General features: G+C 40.1%; 1 protein-coding gene across 2 annotated transcripts in view; it reads right to left on the bottom strand.

Moving 5' to 3' along the window:
• Positions 1-25,882, bottom strand: part of kcnab2a (potassium voltage-gated channel subfamily A regulatory beta subunit 2a) — a 55,942-nt gene that overhangs the window by 11,956 nt on the left and 18,104 nt on the right. For both annotated transcript variants that reach the window (XM_061069568.1, XM_061069567.1), the window contains 3 exons: positions 2,817-2,860; positions 2,543-2,580; positions 2,173-2,252 (listed from right to left, as the gene is read on the bottom strand). In XM_061069568.1, the coding sequence (XP_060925551.1) occupies positions 2,173-2,252; positions 2,543-2,580; positions 2,817-2,860 (162 nt within the window). The remainder of the gene's footprint in view (positions 1-2,172; positions 2,253-2,542; positions 2,581-2,816; positions 2,861-25,882) is intronic.

The following is a 25,882-nucleotide window of genomic DNA, read 5'->3' as shown; positions in this document are numbered from 1 at the left end:
ATTTATATATCAAAAAAAAAGTAGCCTACAAAATGGGATGGATACGCTAGTTAGGCATCACAATTGATAATTTAATATTTATTTGTTGACTGTTTTGCCACTGTGTTTTGTATAGAACGAACTACATTGTTCGTAGTATTTTTGGTAACTGAGCAACTGCAGAATTGAGGATCTGCTTGCACTGACACTCACATGTCCAGTAACATGAATGATCACTTGATATTCCTTTTGATGCATGTTAGTATGGATAGGGATCATAACTACTACAGAGCCAAAACTTTTGAGTGGATGAATGTTTTTTTGTTTTAAAACGCTGTGTTTAGACAAAAACATATTAGTATGGATGGAGCCTGTTCCTACAGCCTCCAACACCAACATACATTCTCTCTCTGACTAAAATCACAGAAAGCTAAACCCAAGGACTTCACATGAAAGCTTTCTCCACTCTGACGTGCAAAGTGTGGGATGTGTTCTACTCCTAGATGTGTGTGTGTGTGTGTGTGTGTGTGTGTGTGTGTGTGTGTGTGTGTGTGTGTGTGTGTGCGCGCGCGCAATATAAGCTCCTCAGTGCTGCTATGTGCTGGAAATTGTTGGGATTAACACCTGTTCATCACATACTGAGCTGTGTTACATGCTGTCACAAACATTTGCACGTGTCAAACAGATATGTGCTTTCTGTCAAGTGGTGCTTTGTATTAAGTAATATGTATTGGTAATATTTCTGTGTCAAAAGTCAACTCTGAGCCTGTTTTTTCTGGACTCACCCTTCGACAACAAGGCAAACTGATTGTTAAATTCTCCCCAGACCAGTGGAGCGAGGACTGATGACATTGAAGGATTCAATGAGAAATGAGGAATACCACTGACACCTATTGAGCAGTCTGACGCATCTCCTAAACATAGTGTCAGAACTAAAATATTCTTGGGGAGGATTAAAAAAAGGGACTTGCTGCTGTTAATCAGAGATAGTGTTAGCAAAGGATAATCCCTTCGATTATTTCAAAGCACCCAAGTTACTACAAAGCCAGATTAATCCACACTGGAATTTAAACCGTCACTACAGTCAGCAATAGGGCAACACGGGGCTGCTTTCTCAGGGTAAAAATATCATCACAAGCTGTTCAGTAAATTTAGATCAAGACCATGAATATCTGAACCCTCGTGCATGTTACTGCAACAATGGAAAGGACAAGGACCCCATAAAAAAAGACTTTCAGGTCTATGTTCAAGGAGAGAGACTGTCGTGTCCATTAATAGTCAACTGGAAATACTTCACATGAACAATTAAATCTGCTGACAAAGATGAGTTATATTTCCATATAAATCTAAAGCAAAGATCACAGTTATGGCAGAAAACATGAGAGATGCACGGCATTTATAATTGCTAAATGTGTTAATTTGAAGATGGTTCCAGTTTCCTGATTATTCAACACAAAGATCTAATGGTTTCTTCAGCAGCATTTTTGTGGATATTTCCGTCACATATTTCATCTGTTTCATGATTAACGCGTTAAGTGTTTCCATTACGTTTTGCTGCAGATTGTATTTTACTTATAAACCAACTTTTCTTTGAATTGCCTGAGTTTCTGTTTTTTTATGTGCAAAGGGAAAATGTGAACAGCATAGTGATGCTTGTGAGTTTTAATGACTTTGTTACTGTTGTCACACATGGCTGATAACTTTTCAAGTCAAAGCTTTGAGGAGCTTGAACATAACTGTATTCATCTCCATTGGTGGCAGACGTTTTCAAAGCATCTCACAATTGTCTTGCTTAGATTGCGGGTCAATGGTTTTTTATTTATTTGTCTACTTCACTCCGTGTTAGCATTGGTTGAGGAAGAAAGACAATATGAAGTAGCATTATGGGGTGCTTGCGGTTCTTTGGGAGAAAGAAGTTCAAAATGTAGCAGAAATGTATAGAGCTGTGTATCGAGATCTTGATTTTAAAACGATTAATCATTCTGACTAACTGAAGCCATCTGCGTCGCTTTACATCAGTAAAATAAAATAATATGTTTCATGAGATTTGGGTGAGTACCTGAAAGTTGCACTTAGCCACGGCAACTACTTCATAATCTCTTCCTGTGACTTAATCAATCACGCTTCAGCAGCTTCATGATATCTGGTGTTACTGCTCAATGATGCATGACCCTTGGCACAGGATCTACTCACTTTCCAGCAGCGTAGACCTCCGCTGTGTCAAACAGATTGATGCCATTCTCATACGCCATAGTCATCAGCTGCTCTGCCATCTGTGAAAAGAACAGGGGAGAAGGAAAAGCGAAGGGAAACAATAGGGTGATAGATCACTCATTTGAGGTGTTGGCGCTTTTTCAATTATTAAAATGTCCCTTCACAAGACTACAGAATGATGTTGGGGGTTTACTTTGGTATAAAGTGTTTATTCACTGGCTGTCAAACTACCAGTGTGTTACTAAAAGTAAAAATAGTGCCTTGAGCAATCCAGGATATGTCAAGTCATATGGATGGCTCTCATTCCCAACCTGAGTGATGGAGGATGACAAAATCCATCTGCTCTCACCTCATCCGTTATCTGTCCGCCAAACGTCACCCATGTTCCTAAAGAGGATGACAGGGGGATGGGTGTCAGTGTAAGTACACAAACACACATGCAAACACACGAGCCAATACACATTATTACCATAGTGTATGTACTGTTTTATAACTTCTGCAGAGTTCTGGAACTTCTTAATTTTTTCTCTTGGTGTGGTCTGTTCATCTCATCAATCTGCTATACAAAGTTGTTTGTGTGCAGAAAACTTTTCAGTGTTTCCAAGAATCGAAGATATGCATACCTAATCCAAGGCAGGACACCCGCAGGCCCGACTTCCCAAGGTTTCTGTCAAAACAGAGAGAATTATTCACAATAATGTAGCACTGAGGTGGCAGTGATTTGTGATATTTACTCCCTGGTGGTGGCTATGACCATTAGAGAAGGACTTAAAGCCTTGTTTTCAACCTTGTATGACCGATAAATCAAATCAAATACCCTATCACACTTTTGTAATGGAAGAAAAGCCTGTTCTGAAGGTTCTTACTGAAGTGGAATATTACAGCCATGGACAAAATGAAAAACAGGGCTTTGTGTTGATCTGAGCCTGCACCTACAACAGCACCTACACACGTCGAGTGGATGTGTAGGGGAAGAGAGTAACAGACATGACAATGAGAATGTATGTGCTGGAATGTGCGGTTTATGTATGTATGTATGTTTGTGAGAAATGTCAGGGGAGAAGAGAAGGAGTGGGACTTAAACAGGCCCACCATGACATCCAATGATATTTCACCCAACACACCAGGATCCCTCAGCCGCCATCTGACTAAAATCCCCTACAGCAACGTAGAAGCACGACAACTCACAACAACTAAAGCTGGCATCTCAGAGCCAGGGAGACAGGCAGCTCTGCTGACGATCACAGATTTGGTTAGGTTATTTTATAAAAGCTTTATAAGTGCATTGAGATGCCTTTGGTACCTGGTTAAGAAGCAAACATCATCACAGATGTATTATAATCACTGAAATAACTCGAGGACCATAGGCTCAAATCTTTTCCAAATATATCTGATCTAAGAAATGATTAAATGTACAAAAACGAAATGTGCTACTTCTGGTCAGCCTCCTGCAAGAGATATGCTGGCAGTGTTAAACGATGAAAAATGTGTCCAACAGGGATGATGTAACATAGGCAGGAGTCAAAGTAAGCGTGTGGGAGGACAACTAATATGTTTTTATAAAACTGCCTGTATAGAAATATAGTTGAAATGAAAAGGAGCAGAGAAGACAGGGGTCAGATGTGTTCTGTGAGTGTGTGCGTATCCAGATGTGTCTGTTACATCGCTCTGCCTGTGACTGTGAGGAGGACTGTGTGTGTGTCTCTCTGTGTGTGTGTGCCCGTGTGTGGGGGTGTTTTGTAAGCCATGATAAGACTGTTGAATTGCTGCAGTGACTAACGAAACACTTCTTTCAATGTGGTCTGAACACCAAGTCCAAATCCAAACTGCTTAAAATAAATATGTAAATCTCAGCAGTATCGTACAGCCTCAAAGCAAAGCAGGCTAAGTGGTCTACATTTGTGTTGTTATAGAAACAAAAACAAGCTTTTCAAATGCTTTCAATTTTCACTTTTTTGATAAATCTACTTTATTTTTTTAGTTTTGAGTTAATCCACTTAAATGTTCAATACATCATCAAACATCATTAGCTCCACTCTTATTCCACTGAACCCCTCTAGAGGCTTATGGAGAAACGGTGTGACTAAGAAACAAAGAAATTACATCTGCTTCATGTATTTTCCAAGTAAAGCAACTTATTTTCTACTAAGGGCCTCATTAAAAAGATCTGATATGGTCAGTGAGGTCTGTAATCGTGTTATGGTTTGAATCCAAGGGGCTATGACGACATCTATAGGAGCCCGATGACTTGTACGCGAACACAGCCACTTGTGAGGGAGAGAATGAGAGTGATAAGAGAATCTAAAGGGACCACGTGCCCTTACGTTGCACTGCGGTGACAAGGTTAACACAAGTCCCCTCTGGCAAATCACTAGAGCTGATCTACAATTAACTGGCTCTTAATTGCATGAGTAAAATATCCCCTCTGGGAGCTGCTGCTCTGCATCACTTACAGAGATAACCAAAACCAAAAGCAGCTTACTGAGTGAAACTGTTTGGTGGAGCATGTTTGTGAGAGTATTTTTAATGATGGACTGAGCCATTTGTCATCAGCGAGAGAGAAAATAACTTCACTAATAACTCTGCTTGACTGCATCATCCTTTAAATAGGCAGAGAACACAGTGGGTTTTGGTTTGTAAACCACAGTTGTGCTACTGTACGTTAGGCACAGAGCATTTTAAGCCTTGCACTGTTCCAGATTTAAACTCCTAATGTGATTAGATGAATCCACATTGCTTAATATGTTAATACACCGTGTATGTTGTGTGTCACTGAAATGCATAGTAAACAAGTCTAATTAGATAAACTGAGAGCAACTGTCATAACATGCTTCTGGAGTTGCGTCTTTTTCACCAGCATGTGTTCGGGGTTATCGCAAAGTGAAGCTTACAGTGCAAGTGTTGCATGAGCATGTTACAACCATGAACTCTGCAAAGTGCAGTGCCAGTGTGGTTAAGCACTTCCCCAATCCTAAAAATAAGTTACAGGGATATCAGAATACGCAGCTCTGCCCTCGCTATTGTTCTCATTGCATGGGTGTCTCTTTGTCAGCAAATTGTTGTGTTCAATATTTTACTAGACTCGCCTTGAATATTGCATTGTGTGTTACTGCGATGACCCCTCTGCCAGGCCTAGTAAGTATGCAGGGCTCAGGTTCCCGCTGAGCCTCAGCAGACAGGAGCCGCAACTGTGAAGTCATCTATATCACACCCTCCTCAATAATGAAGGAGACAGGTACAGTACTGGATCAGCAAACTCACTACAGCTGCACGGACACAGCCACTGAAAAGAACACTTAATAACCGCAGCACATGGTCAGTAGTCTTATTTTGTTTGAAGAACTAGATAACCTTTCACTGAGGTTGCTGTTAACATCACCCTTATAATCTAATCAGCACAAAACCCATAGGGACGAGCCAAGGGCTCTCATTTTGGCATCTTGGTTTATTTAATTAAGGGCTGGCTTGGATATCTATTTGGGGCTTGTTTACACACAGATTGCATTACACTTTAACTTGACACAATGAATTCTGCATGTCTAAGTCTATCATTCAGCTCTGCTGCTGACTTTGGCAGCTGTTGAAGGAAGAACAACTCTGGAAAATGCGGGAGCTTCAAGACCTTCCACCAAGGTCGACGTAACAAAAGGAATACCAGATGACACCTAGAGAGACTCATTTATTATAGATCAATGGATTATTGATTATTGGATTGTTGTCTCTTGAGGAAAAAACATGAAATACAATAGAGATGTAATAAGGGGCCTCAACACAAAGACAGAAAGTGTGTATGGATAAAAATAACTAGTACTCCTGTTATTCCTACTGCTAGCTGAGCCATTCTCACACATTGAATTAAGCATATTTACTGTAAGCACTGCTAACTGTATGAATCACCTTGTTAAAATGGCGTTAAAACGTTGCTTGCACAATACCCCAAAACTTTGGGCAGTAAATAGTAATATACAGGATTGCGAAATAAGAAATACAATCTACTACTACAGGAGGAAGGACAGATAAGGTAATAAAGATAGCAAGGATTAATATATGATAGTCGTTGATACCCGTCACCACTCCACAACAATCCACAAGAGTTTGAGTATAAAAGTGTTTTGACAGATGTCATCACAATCCCAATAAGCAATTAAGTAAGTTAGTGTCAACGTAGCTGTAGCCAGATACATGCAATCTACCAAGGTCATTAAATCAGTAGTTTCCTGTGAATAACACCCTCCCCTGTTGGGCCAATCAATTACCTCAATACAAACACTGGTGTGACCCCTTCAGATCAATCAAGACAATTTTGACCACAACACACAACACAGTAATATGCCTCCGCCAACCTTTCAAGCTGCACATCACATCAGTCCAGATTCATATAGTACAAGTAGGGAAGACTCAGAAGGAAGTGCATAAATGTTTTAGTTACAGCAATAAACACATTTCGTGAGGTCACAGTGACCTTTGACCAGCAGACTCTAATCAGATCATGCTTGAGAGAACATTTGTGCCGAATTTGAAGAAATTCTCTCAAGGCGTTCCTGAGATACTGTGTTTACGAGACTGAGACGTAACGAGACAGATGTAAGGAAAACTCACATTATGCCTGCAGCTACAGTGAAGCCTGATGGATACACATACATTATGTCCTACAGTTTTCTGGTAATGTCATATATACTATAATTTCTACTAAAAGACACATTTTTATTTTTACCAAGTGACTTGGGGTCAATCCAAATGGTAATCTGGTAGGTATTCACAATGTTATTATTATTTTCTTTTTGTATAGCGTCGTGCAGATTATCAGAATACTTGTTTTTTTAATTTATTTTTCTGTTGTTCAAGAAATAGACATGAGGGACCACAAAATCCCATTAGTCCATGAAATAAGAAATAGTAAGCCAACGATATTCATTAAGGATCAACATTAATTATTATGTTATTCTTAGACAAGGACATTTTAAATTTTTGTTCATCACAGCTCTAATATGACATAACATTATTTAGTAAATCAGAGCTGCTAAAATTCTGTATTCTAAACTAGTTAGCTTTATAGCCACAAAATGGTATTTGGGAAAGCATTAATACAAACTTGATTATGATGATTCAAACATACTTCATTTGTCAATATCATTAACCTCTATGACCATGGAAGGGCCAAATTGTTTGATGATAAATATTCACCTTAATTATCCTCAGATTGTGAACCTAGAACTTTAATTCATATGTAGTGTGAAATAAGATATAAAACACATCAGCACCTCACACACGTACAGTTTGTTTGCAAGTCCTGATATTGATGGATTTTAATCCATTATTATACCTTATGTCATCAAATCTATTTCATTTATTAGCTGTGTCTGTTGTCTCATGGTTTTTATCCAAGATCACACAAACACATCTATGGCTGGATGAATTCAGAGGGGTAAGTCTTTGTCGCCCAAATATTTCAAAACCAAAAAATATTAACGCAGTACAGTGAAGCTCTAGCTGCGTTGAGGAGGAGCAGGACTGAGTCGGAGAGATGGTTTAAAGTCAGGGTGAAGACGGCCGACAGGACACGGTGATGAATGAGCACACAAGGTCACAGAGCTGTAAAGAGAAACGTGTTGAGAGGTATGTTCGCTGAGCTGGACTATTAATACTACCTCAGCCGTGGATTTAACTTGGGAAAAACACACATGCTGAATTCCACTGGCTCGTGGTAGCTGCAGGTGGTTTCCTCCTCCATTCAGGTTTATGTAACATCCATTCCACATAAAGGAAAGGAAGGGTGGAGGGAGGGAGGGAGTGACCGAAGAGATATATTGGATTAAAATTGTCCTGACTAGGCATTAACAAAGGAGAAACCACTCTGCCCAGAAAAGCTCCTTATACAAATTTAATGCAGATAAAGGAACAGTTCAACCCTGAAATAAAATGTCATTATTATCTACTTTTCTGTATTTAAAACTTAACAGTCAAACAGCAATATTGTTTCTATTGATCCAATTACCTCCCATTTATGCCCAGTATCCACCTCATTGGCTGACACATGAATGGTTGTGCTCTTTGTTGTGCACATCCTCCAGTCTCACCACCAGCCTCTATTCACTTGCTGCCAGCTGGATGACCCCTTTCAGTAACTCAAGGCAAAAACAGTCAATTCTCTACTCATATAAAGCCAATGATGGACAGTGCGGGGGCGAGATGTGACTGGATGTGAACGTTGAAAGATGGGTTATTATTCAGGTGTGGTTTTAAGAGGTAATTGTTTTATTTTTATATATATATATACGCTAATGTGCTTTCTTGCAGAGTCAGAGGAGAAGATCGATGAAGGGGTATGAAGGTAGAGCCAGGAAACAATTTGTTTAGCTCAGCACAACGACTGAATGCAGAAGAAGAAACAGCTTTTCTGGGTATGTCCACACTGATGGGACATAAAACGAACATTAAGTATAAAGCTCACTAATGAATATATTATATCCTGATTAGTCCCCGAGACTTTTCCAGTTCTTATGCTTAATTCTGCCAAACAGCACATATATAAGAGAGGTATTGATTTTTCATGTCTAGCTCTCAGGAGCCAGACATGCATACATTTTCTATAAAAACACTTTAGCTTTGATGCCAAAATAGTAATAATGTGTAATGTGTGTTATTTTTTCTATTGGGAAATGCCATAATGTGTGTTAGCCACATTTCTCTCTCAGTGTGGTTAGCTTACGTTGACGGTTTACCACATCAGAGCCAAGGTACGTGTGTTCTCACAGGCAAAAAGAGACACAAAAGAAGCATCACATTAAACTTAGACCGTTGACATCAGTTTGAGCTACCTGCAAAAATAAATTGTCATCAACTGCTGAATAATACCATGCAATTACCTTCAACCTACGTATTTCATGTTTCCAGTAATTATTGCACTTGTATTTTTTAGTTGGTTTTAATCTACACCCCCTTTCAGCCTTTAAATGAACACATGCACACTAATAACATGTAATCACAAGTGAAAGCAGTTCAAGACTAAAATGTCAAATATGATTTAATTTGTGTATGTAAACAACTTGATACATAAAGCAGCCAGAAACAGTGCTTTGTTGCCAATGGCTCTATGAGACAGTTGTCCATGGCAGTTCTTCTTCTCTCTTATAAACAGATTGCCAGCGCAGAGGGTTTTCTTGAGGCTAAATTTGTTTTGCTTCTAACTCTGGCATTTTCACAGGCTCTTGTCTCGGAATAAATCTGCCTTCGCCCACAGGGATGGGAAATCTGCTATATGTTGAAAAGGAGTGAGGGGGACACTGACAATATAAATGTGGAGGATTCCAAGTCTGAGGTAACGGGTCTTATTATTTAAGCTCCAACATCCTTTTAAACTAAATTTCATAGTCAAAGGACACTGACAAACTTTATATAGTGACATGAATGATCAAAATGTATTTTAAAAGGTAACAAAGAATCTGTACATTGGCACACGGCTGCAAACAAAATCACTTATAAGAAAATTAATTAAAAAATGAATATATTATAGATCAAATTATTGTTTTCAGTCAATTATTAAGAAAAGTGTCCCAACTACTATGGATTCAGCTTCTTAAATATGAAGTTTTCTCAGTTTTCTTAGTCTTCTATCATTGTAAAGTAAATAACTTTGGCATTTTGAATGTTGGTCAGACTAAACAAAATTATTTTTAGATGACAACTTGGGCTTTGAAAAATTGCAATTGACATTTTCAGGCTTTTATAACAATATTTATAGGTAATCAACACATGGATCAGTCTTTTAAAAAATATATTGTTTGTTGCAGCCGTTATTACAAGTAACGGATGAATGTTATTAGCATAATGGATCTAAACTGTACTAACAAGCCTGTAAGAGAACATCTTGCTGATAAAAACAGAGCAGAGACTTCATTGGGCACTGTATCAATTTAGAGGAAAAAACTGGTCCATCTGCCTTATTAAAACAAATGTTGAGGTTAAATATTCATAGTACACATGACTAACCATGATGCTCTTGGGTATATGGGATTTTTTGCCTGCTGGCCCATGCTGTAATACTTTATTAAGCTAAAGAGACACTTTTATTTGAGCTAAAAGTGTTCTACATCACTGATTTTACTTAACCTTCAGTTCAAATGCTACAAATTTCATTATCAAAATAAGTCTAATTTCATTTCTAAAGCTAATCCATCTCCTAACAGAATGCGGAATATCTAATCTACAGTGGTGGTTTTCAGTAACCTCTATTGAGCATTTGTGCATCTTTAAGTCACACACACACACCCACATCTACGCTCCAATTAAACTCTATCAGTGAGGCAAAGAAAGAACAGCTGTCTTCATGTTCTCCTTCAACATATCACAAGTGTGTCTCTCGCATGCAGACACACTTAAAGAGCATAGGCAAAATACTCCTTAACAACCCCCCATCTCTCTTGTTCTCTTATACACCAACACAGGAAGGAAAAAGAAGTGCATACAGTGAAACACAAGCCTACATCAATAAATGAACCATCCCACCGTTTGGCAATTTCTCCCCACACGCCCAGAGCAAACAGATGGCGAATGTTCTGTGCACATTTAAGAGGGTACCTAAGTGGCTACTGTGGCCAGAAATCTGTGCTGTGGATGAGTTTTAGTATTTACATTAGAGAGGCCAAAGTGTACCGCTGCTGTACGTGCTTTCTGTTCAACAACCACAGTCTATTTATGATTCATATTTCAAGGGGGAGTAAAGGCAGTGGAAAGCTGGCTTCCGTGGTGAAGAGAGCCCTCAGAATGCAACGTCCCACCGTGCACCCACACTGACGATGCCCCAAATCTCACACCCACAGCTTGTGTCACCCAACACTGAGCGATGCATGATTTTTGCATGTGTGTAACAAAATACTGGAAAAATGGAAACCTAGTTTCATCCTTCAGAAAAATTCCCTTACCAGGGAAAAACTACTCCATAGTTAAGCACCAAGTCAGTTTTCATTCTGCAACCACAGCTAATAGGCAAATGTTAAATGTGTGTACAATTAATCTGGAACAGTTTGTAAATTTTCATTTGTAAATCTTTGACACTCTCTTTATATGTTCCTGCTATTTTTACCTCCATCAAATGATATTGTTTTTCTTTGATTGCTCATCTGTCTGTTTGTTAGTTAGCAGGATTACACAAAATTAAAGAGATTATGACGAAACTAGGTGGAAGGATGTGTATGGGTCAGGGACAAACGCATAAAACTTTAGCGTGGATCCAGGTCAGGGGGCAGATCTAGGAGTTGTTTTTCTTTTTCTTTAACATTGCGAGAGAGATAAGGCATTTTTTAACACTTTCGTTGAATTCTTAGAGAATAATTCATGAATCTTGATTAAAAAAAACAAAATCCGGCTGGTTTGGGAGACTGATGATTAGGAGTGTGTGTAATTTGAAGCTTGTAAACCTAATAAATCGATAAGTGGCCTTCTATTTGCCATCGGTTATATCAACTAATTGCAAGGTGAACTAACAGAGACAACTCAGGGGAATGGTCTTTTTTAAAGTAGTTTCTGTAGTTTCTCAGTTATTGATAATGACACATCACAACCCCACACAACGATGTGGTGGGATTTAAATGCCATCCGCTTTCATAACAATGCCAGTAGCTATTTACTGGGGCTGTGACTCACTGCCAACTTTATAACCAACAGTGGACCTCCAGAGATGTGAGGAATCCTGCTGAAAGTCTGGGCTAAGGCGAGTTCTCGGTAGAGCTGCACAAGCGGAGGAGGTGAGTCAGCTCTGATTTACATGGCCACTGCAGGAAATGATACTGAGTGCAACGCAGCATAATTGTTTTATCGCAAAGTGTGGCAAAAGCAATACCATGATTTGACAAAAAAAGCTCAAAAACGCTAAAATTTGTTCTGCACGAAGCACAAAAATGGCAGATCCAACTGAAAGGTGATATGTTATCAATCTGGTAGTACTTCGCAGAAGTTTACTTTCTATGACTCAGCAAAGTAAAAGTGAATCATACTCTACAGACGCTTCCCGAGTTAGACCAATGGAGAGAAGTGCTGATATCGGCCTGTGAAGCAGGGCTCATACGGGACCGACTCCCCACCTGCACTGTCTCACCAGTCTCTCAGATATTCCCCCATTCCCTGAGAGAGGCTACTTTACATAATCATAAGCCATTTTATGTGCATCATTAATTCAGTCCTGACTGAAGGCATTTAATCAATCCTTGAAGATGGCGCAGGCTCTCATAGCCGGGTTTGATGATTTTAACCAGTGCAGCCATGCAGACCCGGTGTCATTTTACAGAACGGCTCCATATCTGGTGAGGCGGCTCAGTAAAGCTGCCGCAATCCCTCGGCACCTTGAAAAGACATTCACATTGATGGTTTCCCTGGCCTTGTGGATAAAGTCACTTTCAACCTGAGATGCTTCCTCGCCTGTAGATGTGAGCCGACGGCCTCGATTAAATCTCAAGGCTGCGACTCAGGGAAACAGAAAGGCATGTATGCAAATCAGGCTGATCTGAATTTCAGAGTACTATTCAGCAGTGTGGATAACCATGGGAAGTTTTGTAGGGTGGATGAAGCAGCTTTAACTGCATTCTTCTGGAGCAAAGTTATAAAACCACAAACATCTTCAGCTGTCAAAAGTGCAAAGTGAAAAATTCAAACTGAATTTAACAGATAGAGTAAGAAAAAAACATGCGCTCATAGATTAAAGGAGAAATACATTTCCATTGAAGGGGTTGGTAGTCTCAACTCCAAGAGGCACGTTTGAAACACACTGACATGACAGATCACTCCACACTACTGTACTTCCTCTTGGGCATAGAGCCTGCACCAACATTAACCTCAGCACTCTCCATTCCTTTCTTCCCTTCTTTCTTTCACTTTCTCCTTCCTTCCTTCCTTTTCATTTCCATTCTTAAAAACACCATGTTTTCACCCCCAGCACACTTATCCCTGAGCCTCATGCTGCATTAGCTCCAGTTTACATAAGATACAGGCCCGGGTTCATGAACCCAGAGCCCGATATATATCTGAGACTACACAGCAGAAGCAGAGAAAACAAACAGCCACTGGCCCTCGAGCAGAGAATGATTTTACTCATTCAATATCATTAGCCTCAATAATGACAGTGTGCCAAGATGGCAGGCCTGCCGGTAGCAAATCAGATGCAAAGGATTGCGATGAACCATACAGACAACAACAGCTCTGAGGATGGGTAATGTGTTTCCTCAAATCAAGTGTTAGTTTCTTAGCCGGCAATTAACATAGCACTAATTTCCTTGTCAAAAATACAACAACAAAAACCCTGATCTATTCTGCTTTGAGGACACGAAATCACTTTGCACGTTAGCTTTGAGGTTTAAAAAGATTAAATTCAAAATGAACAGTTATCTCTTTACCAATACCATCCCGATGAGACATTTTGTCCTGATTATAATGTTTGGTATACACGAGAAACTGCATTATAAAGAAAACTAATTACATGATTTTAATTAAGGCTCCGCTTTTGATTCCACTGAAGAAACAAACATATTTTATCCACTCCAAAAAGCACGTTTAATTGTATTTAACCTCTGTCACGATGAATAACGACAACCTGAAGCAAGATGACAGTACACCTTTGAAACATTGTGACTCAAACCGAGGGAAGGAACTTGGAAGAATGTTACAATATCAATTGATAATATAACATTAAGATAGTTACTGTGAGTAATTTGTATGTATTGTAAAATTTGCAGCTGTGCTAGTATGTATGATAGGGATGCTGTTTTTTATTATTAACCTCGACAGGCTGATTCAAGTTGGCAATGCAAAGCAGATGCATTGCATGAATGTCCAGCTTGCTGCACGTTATCATGTTCCTACGTTACCATGCTGCTAGATTATTCAAACTCATTTCCTCACTGATAATGACAACAGATTTGTCATCTTGCACTACTGGTTAATTTCCCTTTCAATTACTCCTCTATGTGCTGCAACTCCATATGCTTTTAAAGATATTCCTCTAAGTAATCGTTTTTCTGCCTCCTTATCAGCTCTCGTGTAAAAGCCTGAATAATTAAAGGAACTCACCACACAAACAAAAGACCTTTGAATTTTGCTACAAATGCTTTTCTGCATGTAAACCACCACTTAAAGGTTAATGTGGTATGGCAGAAAAAACACGGTCACGAGTATTCAGGTCGTTTCTACACTCAAACAGGTTAGATAATTTTCCTTAAATTAAATGAATAAAAATGTATCCACACAGGCAGTAAGAAAGCAACAGAGTTGTAAATATACAATTTAGTGGAAATTGGTAATCGAGAGAAAGGGTTGAGATAAATATTCAGCATCATGTCAGCGTTGTGTATAAAAGCTATAATTATGTCAACGTTTGCTCCCTTTCCATTTAGAGAGGGTTTTTCATATGACAACATTTCTCTGATAGTGGCATATGGAGCTTTGACTTAATGACTGAAAATTAGGTTGATCTGAATATTCCTGCTATATGTTTAAAAGAAGAATTGCAGTGATAATAATCTATATAAACCCACACTATAAGAAATGATTATTAAGGACTAGTAGTAATTTTTTTTATCAGAACAGTATTTGTGCACTTGTCAGACTAATCTTAAAAAAATACTAATTAGTTTCCCCTTCAAAGCTGAACGAATGCAGTTTACTGTGCTTTGTTTGTAAGGCTCCTGCACAGAACAGACATCAATGAGATGTCTAATCAAAGATGAGATGAAATAACAAACTGGAAATCAATTTTAGATCCCACTTGATAGATAAATAAAAGTTTGGAGAGGTTAAATAATGAGTCCTTGTCATGATGAAGCACTTCATTTAACTGTGGATCTTAAACAGGTGGTGTCTGGCATATTTGAGAAGGACAAACAAAGACAAACGCATTGTAACAAGAGGCAATGCAGTTGATGAATCATCATTTAAAATATAGCTAGCAAATCCCCCTGTGTAATTTCATTGATAAATGTAATAGTCTGAAAGTTTTGTGGTCACATTTATCAGTTAACCTTTTTAGTACCCTACCGATACTTCATGCCAGTCCTCATGCTTTGCTCGCTGGAGGTAGGCACACTCTGAACAGAGAGTTGTCCGAGGCTGCGAGCCACCATCGCCACAGCTCTGAACTTGCTGCGTGTGCCTGTGTTGGGGCTGTTAGCGTTCTGTCGGTTTAGCCGGTCCTCCGTGGTGCGGCTCACCCCCCCACGATGGTCCGTGCACACTAGTGACACCTGCATCTTGGATTTTGACTGTCCGTCACACCCAGAGGTGTAAAGTCTGAGGATCCACTGAAGAGTGTGACACTGTTCAGTCTGTAGGATGTTAATCCGACCTCAAAAAATGTGTGTCTGATGAAGTTAAGATAAAGTCGTTGACCAAATCACAATGGTCAATAAGAAAAAAAAAAGGACTGCAGAGAAGTGGGAGGGCAGAAGAGAATGTATTCAAATGCCGAAGGACCGCTGATCAGGTGAAAACTAAATCCTCTCAAAGGAAGTCCAAATCCAAGCACAACATTACAGCATCTCTGCCTCCGCTGGTTTGAGAAACAAAATACGAATCACTGCAGGCAAATACATAAAAACCCAAATCCAGCACAATTTTAAGGATTAAAAGAAAATAAAAATAAATCTTCTACAAATCACGGCTCAAAAAAAGCAGGGGTTGTGCGAGTTAGCCCCAGCAAGTTTTTCCTTGATTCCTCCAGGGGTCCTCCTCTCGCTTTATCTCTATATCAGAGATCATCAGGAGCTGACGAGCAGATATAGGGTCTTGCAATTTCCGTTTTAAGCTGGGCTCAGTTCAAGAGATAGCACCTCTTGCTTCTGAGCTTCAAGAGTGGAAACACATAGATCCACGCAAAGAAATGGAGAGGATAAAACATGACAGACAGTTCCAGGAGGTTTTCATCTCTCCCGCGAAGCCAACCTTGACAGCTGCTCTGGATCCTAAATAATCTCCTGGAAACTACAGACTGTTACCAAAAGGGCAACCCCATATTCACTTCCCCAGCTCTGGCCGTTGCCTGGATTAAACTTACATCTGTATGCCTTGTGCTCAGCGTAAAGCAGCACGCTGCACACAGGCAAGAGATGGGAGGAGAGAGAGAGAGAGAGAGAGAGAGAGAGAGAGAGAGAGAGAGAGAGAGAGAGAGAGAGAGAGAGAGAGAGAGAGAGAGAGAGAGAGAGAGAGAGAGAGAGAGAGAGAGAGAGAGAGAGAGAGAGAGAGAGAGAGAGAGAGAGAGAGAGAGAGAGAGAGAGAGAGAGAGAGAGAGAGAGAGAGAGAGGGAATGTGGTGGGAGGGATATGAAGAGAAGCTGCGAGGAGGAATATTCACAGAGCCAGGGAGCAAGGCATTGAAATCTGTTGTGTTTACAGCAGCTCCCTCAAGAAAAGGATAGTGCATTTTTTGTGTTCCTCTTTGTATGTCTGTTAGCCTGCAGTGTGGTCTAATATAGTTTATCGTGTCAGGAAAAAGGAAAGGAAGCTGCATGTTCAGTGGCCAGGAGCTAACTACAGCCTATGGCCCCTGAAAAGGCGACTCTCACGTGGGTCTCTCCAACTGCCCATGAAATATTCATTATGTAACTTTATCTGTGACAATATATGTCAAAGGCAGGGATGTCACGGACATATCTGAGATGCTGTGTTTTTGCCCATAGGCCCTTCTTCTCACAATACATTTTTCTAAATTGTTGAAAGAAATTATTTAAAGTTTTGCATATTCTGAAACAGAGCAAAGTGTGTTCAATCCAAAAAATAATTATAAAAGGTAGCAGGATAGCCCAATTTCAGTATATCATCAGTTATTGCTTATTAAAAAAAATTCTGAATAATAAATACATTTTTAGGTGAGCCGGAAGACTGTAGGTAAGAGTAAAGAGTCAAAATATAATGGTTGGAGGATTAAAATAAACACCACAGTAATTGGACTCGACGCAACTATGGCTACAGATTGAGGAGACATTAGATGAGACACCCGCTACCAGTAATGTAATACTGAAGCTTATCGGAGTGGATCAGCTCGTGTGCCAAGGAGATAATTAAAAGAGATGCCATCAGGAGCAGACATGTATAGTAAAGTGTCGTCAAAGAAGCGACCTCCATCAGAGAAATCCAGCAAACAGGCTGTTGCTAACTGACAGCCCTATTCTTGGAGCTGTGACCTTTTGGTCTCCTGGACTTAAATAGAACCCTGAGGGGAAAGAGTGGTTTAATTCTACTGAAATCTGATTTAAATTTCACATTGTGCGCAGAGAGCAGCCAAGCCTAGCTCAAGAGGGCTCCATCTCTTAACAAAGACAGAGTGTGGATGCCCTAACCAACAGTAGACTGCGTGTTTGTTTGCATCAATCTCAATAGCATGCAGTGGCAGAAAAAACATCTATGATTGATGGGCTTGTGTCACCTTCGCAGAGTTATGTCCTGCACTCGTGGTCACAGATTTGGGACTGATGCCATTCCCTATACCATCTGCTTCACTTGACCAGAGTCTCTACACAAAAGGGCACGGTCCATATTCGCCTCCACTGCCGTGGAAATGTGATGCCACAATCCACTCCCCTCTGCTCCAGGGGCCCCAGGAGTCATGACATGGGCAAGGTACTGAGAAGTGGGAGAGGCCAGGGACAGAAGCTGAGGCGGCACAGATACAGTGTCAGTCTTCTGCTCCATGCCAAGTTCACATAACAAAACTGACAAATTAATAAAAAATCTGACAGCAGGTAACGGGAACTTTGCAGCAAAATTCTAGACATAACATACCTTAGAATATTCATGTACTGGCATTATTCAAAGCATATATATAATATTGTTCGGGCTTTTACTGTCCGCCACAGCTTTTCCAGGCCAGTGAAACCATGTGATGGCTGATAACTTGTCATAAAACTCCTTTGTTGACCCGTGATTTATCTGCTTCTAAAAATGTACACATTTATCGACTGGTGCGAAATGCAAGGTGCAGTAATCAATACAATCATCATCTGATGAAATTGTGATTCATCACCTTAAAGGAATCAATAAAACTAGTATACCCTTTTTTTTTTTTTTTTTTTACATATCCCTCAATTTTTGCCTTGACGCAAATGCATTGACGCTGTTTAATTACAAATATACTATGAGCTATCAACAGCTCGCACCAAACAAATATGTTGAATCCAGTAACCCATGCCTTTCACACGTACTATGATTTTCACAACAGGCACATCTGCCAACTGTCTTCAGATTGACAGCATGTATTTCATCCCTTTTGACTGTATCTGGAAACCAAAGAGGGACCAAAAGACCAGATAAATAGAAGAGACGATCATTAAAGATGACAGACACCTTATCACTGTGTTGATGACGTGTGGATCTCATAGGAAAATAATAAATAAAAGAGGACGTTACTGTGATCATGCCTTAGAGACATTTTAGAGTCTGCAGCCTCTGTTGTCAACAGAAAAGAAGATCAGTGGAACCTGTCATGTCTCTTTTGTTAGAACCCAGTAGCTCGTGCCCATGCACCTATCAAAATGTAACACTCCTGCAGTACAGACATCACATTGCTGAAGGGGAATTGTTCCATGTGCGTGTCCCTCATGCTTCATTAACTACCACTGTCTACATGTTATTAATGAAGTTTTAACATGCATGACACATCAAACTGCAGTGCAGGGGTCACACTGCCCCCTGGCCTGCAAGTCAATGCAGTCATAGTCCGTCCGAACAAATGTGTCAGCTAAAAATGAGAAGAAATTCAGCTGCAGAAATCACATGTTTTCATTACAGCAAAATAAGTTACTGACTCCGCCGTAATGTATCGACAAATTACTACTTATCCAAGTATTTTGACAAAACTGCAAAAACCAATGCAAGAGTTAAAAGCAACAGTTTAATAGCTCCTCCAGAAAATTCAAGAAAAAGTTTATAGCCACCGACTCAGATGATTGTGTTTCACATAAACTTTTCTCTAGAAAACACCATCAAATTGTCCACAATGGATAGTGCATGTCTGAAAGCAGCTTTGTACGTTTTTTTTACCTCAGTACTATTATCAAGTAAATGCCGGCCTGAACTTTAAGCTGCTTTGTGATAATTCATCAGACTCTTTTGGAGCTAATTTGGAATGAACCCCTACTCATTGTAAGTCACAAGATAAAACAGTTGTTATTAAGGTTGGCGAACAAAAAATTAGACACTGATCTTTACATAATGGCTTAGCGTGTCACTGTTAAATTGCTAATTAGTGGTATTGTGTTTAAAAGGTGCAAATGTGTGCAAGCCAAAGGTTCATCCTCTATGATAAAAAAGTAATTTTTGTATCAATGCAGGAAACAGCGGAACAATACCCGAGAACCAAATCCTATCAGTTGGCATTGTTGGCGTAGGATTCAGTAGCTGGTGGTTATATAGCAGTTCTGAACAAATGAAGAAGAGAAATCCATCTCCTCCCACAACGCAATGTCCTCCCTTGTGTTGTGTTTGCCTTCCTTTCCTTGCTTTGATTAAGTGCCTGATTTGTAGATATTCTCAAAAAAAATCTACTGAGCTGCTAAAATCCCCCTTTGACAATCAATCACTGTGAGCGAATGCCGAGCACTGATAGTGCCCTGCATTTCATTCAATGTGCGGGGGAGGAAGAGCAGAGGAATGCTGTCGATTGTACAGCCAAATTTGTGTTTCACTGATCATGACTATGCGGTGGAGTAAAATTCACCATAACTAAAGAACAGCAGCAGAGGAGAATGCAGACGGAGAAGGAAAACAAAGAATCAAGACAAGCATATAAAAAATTAGCCCAACAGCTAAAAACTGTTAACACAAGCAAGCTGTGGAAAGAATCCCTTAACACAAACACACACACAGACACACACATTTATTACAGTTATTGGTTTTGTTCTGTTCATCCTTGCAGCCCTGATCGGGACAAGGCTTAGGCAATCAATGAAGCCATACCATAATGAAGCCTCCAGAGTCCTAGTTGCACAGGAGTTTTAGCTCAGACAACTGACCTCGCTAAGCTACAGCCCACATACTGCTGCGAGGGAGCACAGTGGCAGAGGGGAGGGCAGTGACTCTGATCAACTGAGCGTTAGGAACTAGTCTGATCACAGAGGTACTGCGGGATACTGTGATGAGCGGTGATCCTTCACCACGGCGGCAGCATTAGCTCTAAAAATAGGCACAGGCTCTCTGAATCAATGCTGCACAGTGAGGCTGGACAAAGCACAAAGAAATGCCTTTAGCTGCAAAAAAAAAGGACTCCCAAATCTGACATTCATCAACACAGTGAGCATTTCGTGAGGTCTTTCACTAATTCGTTCTCAGGGGCAGTCTGGATACCTCCACCGAGCTGGGACTGGCACATGAACTGGCATCCAGACTTGCTTCAGGGTGTTACGCCTGATCTCTCTCCCGAGCGAGAGAAGCAAGCCCAGGCTTTCTGCAGCCCTCTGCAGGGACTGCTGCACAGATCCTCTGAAAATGATTCCTTTGAAATCTGCAATGTAACATGGGGAGTACATCTTAAAGCATAGCCCTTCATGTTGGGTAAACAGAATAACCTAAACGCATGAATATCCCTTTGCAGATAGTTCCACTACTTATATTAACTCTAATTCTGTGTTCTTCTGCACGCCTGTCTCTGTTTACTTAAGAAGTAAACAGAGACAGGCGCATCGTGCTCGGACAAGGTCATTTGTGGCTGGAGGTGATTGTTAGTGCAGCAAACACCCACACGGACCGAATGGCCACAGTTGTATCGTGTGTTAGTGTTGGCCAGCTGTTCAAAGGAGGTTAAAGTTCCACTTACTGAGGGTTTAATTGAACAGCATTGGTGAGGATTTGAGTAACCGAGTGAAAGGAATAGCATCCCTGAGATAAGGGCAGGGGAGGTAGTGGAGTGTGTGTCTGTGTGTGGGTGAACAGGCTTAAGAGAGTTAATGGAAAACGATGTGAGGTCAGACAGAGTGACAGTACTGATTGACAGATGTGGTAATGCTTTTGTAGCCGCTTACTGCATCTTGAGGATGTCTAAACATTTCTAATGGCGACAGTTTCATCACAGTAACGAGGCTGCAATTAACTGAAACAAAGAACAACAACAACAACCAGAATATTGTTGTTTATTTGTTATCCTAGCATCATGACTGGTTTGTAAGAACTCTATTTACTGCTTATCTGAATGATCCCGAATGAGGGATGAAATCGGTGATATGATTAACCACTGTAAAATTCCAAATAGTTAGTATAACCGTGTGAATTTCAAATATCATTATAACCGTGGTTGATTACAATGGTGTTAAGCTCATGGTAAAAACTGTCCAGCATCAACCAAAGTGAGAAACACTGCACATGTGTAAAGTTTACTCTTTACTCTTCGCCTGAGAGTTTATGACACATATTTAATCGAATTGAAAAGTAAATTTGCTACAGCCAGGATATCAGGAATTACGATCAGATGCCATCAATTGATAACTGCCTCCGCTGCTAAAGTAAATCCTTTGCGAAACAATGTACCGTGATAATTGGGTTGATACTGTCCAGCATCATCCAAAGTCAGCTAATTTCTAAGATGCAGGCGCAGCAGGTGCAACAGCTGGAGCAAGCGCAGCATTTGTTGTGTGTTTTTAAACATGGCGGAATTAGCAGCAGGCAGATGGGGTCTGGAACAGCAGGAGAACTGTTAGTAATCTCTGGCCATAGCTACCAATGCTAACGTCCACTGTTGCCACATTGCATGTGTTTAACAAACACAGATTTTTCGTCGCGCCCCCGACATTAGGGGTTGACATCTGCACTTAACGAAAGTTGTCAACCTTTGATGCATCATGAAAAAAATATAATTTTATTGATAATATATATTATGTCAATGTAAAACTTGAAATTAATATGGCCAGTCACTTTTGAAATTTACAGTACATTTGAACAATTCCGTTAAAATACTAATAATCATGATAATTTCGGTGACTATAATCGTGGTACAAAATGTTCATACCGTTTCATCTCTAAGCTCAAGTGAGGCATGTAAATGTACAAATTAAGCAGAAAATAAGGGCGAAGTATTATCCTTGTAATTCTTGGAATTCCGGAGGAAGCAGAAGAGTGAAGAGAGACACAGGTCACATCTGTGAGCAGCGTGTGCTCTGATTCTTAATTCTCCAGTGACCATGACAGAGTCCCCACAGACAGCAGGGCTCAGGAGGAGTTGTCGTCTCAGCTGTCCCTGCTGACACATCTAACAGAGCAGGAGAGCTGAGACATTCCAAACATAGAGGACAGGGAACCCCTGTTCTTATGTAATATGATGTCATAACGATGCCTTTTGGCTTTAGCTGAAAAAAAATGGTGACTATGCACAGCATGTCCGTGATGCTTAGGGAGATAAATATTTATTTATGTACCTTATATAAAATATGAAATGAGGTTAATGGACAGTGTGAGTTTAAGTCAATATGGTGACAAGCAGTAATCTAACAGCCATGAAGGGATTTCAGCCTCACAGCTTGTAGAACAAGGTGTGCTTAAACCAAACAGGGCCGTGTTACATGGTCCCAGGGAGGACACCCACTAATCTGAAGAAATGCGGGGTGAGTGGAGAGAGCTGAATAATCTGTCCCCGTTCAACAGAGGATCCTACCGCCTGCCGGTGTGCATTTGTCATACCCAAGGGAATGTTCACACAAGAGAAGCGCAATGCAGAAATGTTTTCTACAGCATGCATTCCAGAGGAAAAGATGCGGCTGCTTGCACTTGGCACCTTGGCATCCGGTGTCTAAGACTGTTTCGAGAAACTTGAGTTCAAATACGAGTAATGAGACATTTTCGAGACCCCTTAAATTTGAAATAAATGATTAAACACGTGATTTAAAAAACTGAAGACTATTTTTTAGCTCAAGCTTTTAATGGCCCTTTCACATAATCATTAAATAAAGCGGTAAAACCAAGCTTATGAAACAGATTGTTCCTATATTTCTCAGCCGTCGAATACGCGTCGAAGCTAACAGATCACACCAGCTCCAACCTTTTTCCTGGTGGTCCTGTCCTGTCTGAGGTCAGTCTACACCAGGACCTGATATTTTATCATAACAAAGGACCAGTCTAAGAAGATAGAGCAAACACATTTCTGTTAAAGAAATAAATACCAGCCGAAATCAAGAAGGGAAAATGGAAATGAAATGCATTCGAGGAAGTTAAATTGGAGTGTTGATCCAGCTTGAGTGGATATTCTGTATTCTCAGTGATAAAACCGATAACAGTATATGAAAAATAAAAAGATAAGACGGATCAAGAAAGCAAAAACATGTAATCAGCTTATAATATTATGTCACAATGAGACATTTTAAAACATTTGATGAAAAAATGTATATTGCATAGTTTGGAAAAGAATAAAATCACTTTAGTCTGCAGTCCTGCAGTACAACAATACCTGCATCAAACCAGGTCGGACTAAGGGCTTGCTTTTGGAGTATTTCTGAATGATCAGTCAAGTGTGAAGCAAAATTTCCCTCTGCATTAATTTTGCAAGAGTGGCCACGAAACCACAGAAATGTACTAAAAGCTTTCATTGGACTGTCCATGAAAGAGTTCAAGATAACCTGAATAGGACACTTTGGCTGTGTCCGACCACAGGAACATAGAAATCTACAAATGTGTGTCAAGTACTCCATGTTATGCAAGATGTATATATAATGTACATCCAACATACTGTTTTTGCCTAAAGTGCTCAGATAATTCATTGTGAAAGAAAAATATATCAGGGGAATGTTTCTGCCCCGTTTACCACCGATGCAGCACATTCTGATCGTTAATGAGGAGTTCATGGGAGAGAGGAAGCAATAGATACGGCCCTGGGTGCAATTTTAAACAAACAACCCCTCACCCTATTTAGAGATGGAACTTGACAGTTCAGGAAATACGCGCTGAATGTTGTTAAGTAACAGCTTCAATGGGATGCGAAGCGACAACAGCACAATTTTGTAAGCCTGAGTGTCTAAAAGGCTGAGGACAGTGGAGAGGGCCTCCTACCTCCTGTCACTACTGGGTATTCAAACCCAGTACAGAGCAATCCCCCCGCGGCCGCCGTCGCCACCGCCGCGCGTGCACACACACACACACACACGGTCACTGCAGAAATGCAGGATATGGATGTAAAGAGTGATCAGTCATGTTTGTTTGAAAATTGCATGATTGGTGTTTTCAGTATTTAACAGCATCATGAAGGAAAACAGGTGTAAAGGGACTTTTACTTTTTAATATTTTAGGTTAACAACAGGGCCAGTGTCCTACATGAGTTAATAATTCCTTAACCGAGAAAAAGAAATCAATAAAAAACAGAATGTGATTATGACCAATATCCTGGTCATAATCACCATTTCAACTACAACGTAACAAATGGTAAATTGATTATACACAGACACAAGGCAGTTATATATCAGGAGCTGCACGTCTCATACCTTCTTTTCTGCGACATCTTGTCAAATGAAAAGTAACTACATGTGTGACAAGCATACGCCCCCTGGCAGCGCATCTTGACAGAAACCTGACATCGAAGTGAAAACGGTGGCTTAATACATCAATAAACAAAACCTTAAAAATGAGAAATTTACCACATTGTAAATCAATTTCACCAAAAAGACATGGTAAATTGAGACATAAAATAATGAACTAAGCCACAAATGGTGATCACGGGAATCATCTAAATGAGCAGGCATTTTAAATGGAAATACAACAGAAGCAGAATTGCGTCATCCTTGGCATTCCCACCTCTTGATTCCACACACACATTTCTGACAGGAGCATTTTGACAAGCTGTCAGACTAGGCCAGCCAGAGATAGCTCAAAGAGGTAGAGGAGAGGTCGGCACAGGAAACTGAGCCTATATTACGCCAAATACCTACAGATTTTCTTCCACTCTGCTGGGAGAGATAAGAATGGCCATTTCTGCAGCTCTAATCAAAGTAGTAAGATTACGAGGCTGAGATAAAACAGCGGATGAACAGGTTAGGCTGCAGCCCGTTCAACTGTATCCAGCTGCAGCTGTGGATATGAGTCTGTAGCTAAATATAGCACTTGAGTAGGGGATTGCCTGAAGAAAAACGTCACAGTTGCCCAGGCTGCAGCACTGCTGAGATTTAGAAAAAATAATTTATATATATTTTAACAGTTTAGAGTGACTCAGTCCAGATTTATGTCCTCACCAAGAGCTTAGAGTGTGTACATGAGTGAGAAATGAGAGACATTGGCATAATGTGTGTGTGCAAGAAAGAGACACGTGAGAACAGAAAGAATACATGTCTGAATCATAGACTGTATATAATGAGGCTTTGAAGCAGCAGCAATGAGCCTGTGAGAAAAAATAAACATTCCTCCACACTGCCACCTTGTGACAGGCTTATATGTTAACAGATTGTAGTCATATCTTGCCCATGTTTCAACACCAGGCTATGCCTAAAAAAACCTGATAAAGATTAAAAGCAGATGGGCAGCAAGGTCAACGTTGTCAGTATTAGAATGATGCTCAGTGAAGGCATGAATATGGTGAGTTTAGTGGAGGTATTTAGAATAGGAATTTATTTGTATCTACTTAGCTGCTTAAGTGGAACACTTGCATCATCTAGTGGAGAGCAGTGGGGTTGAGTTGAGGAACAATTTTTAAGCTTGTATGATCTTTCCTTTTTTTATGTCCACGTTTACCTACAGCTCAAATAAAACAA

The sequence above is a fragment of the Limanda limanda genome, chromosome 4, assembly GCF_963576545.1.
Source record: "Limanda limanda chromosome 4, fLimLim1.1, whole genome shotgun sequence".
Taxonomy (NCBI): domain Eukaryota; kingdom Metazoa; phylum Chordata; class Actinopteri; order Pleuronectiformes; family Pleuronectidae; genus Limanda; species Limanda limanda.
The sequence above is the reverse complement of the archived record's forward strand: the minus strand, read 5'-3'. Positions and strand labels throughout refer to the sequence as shown.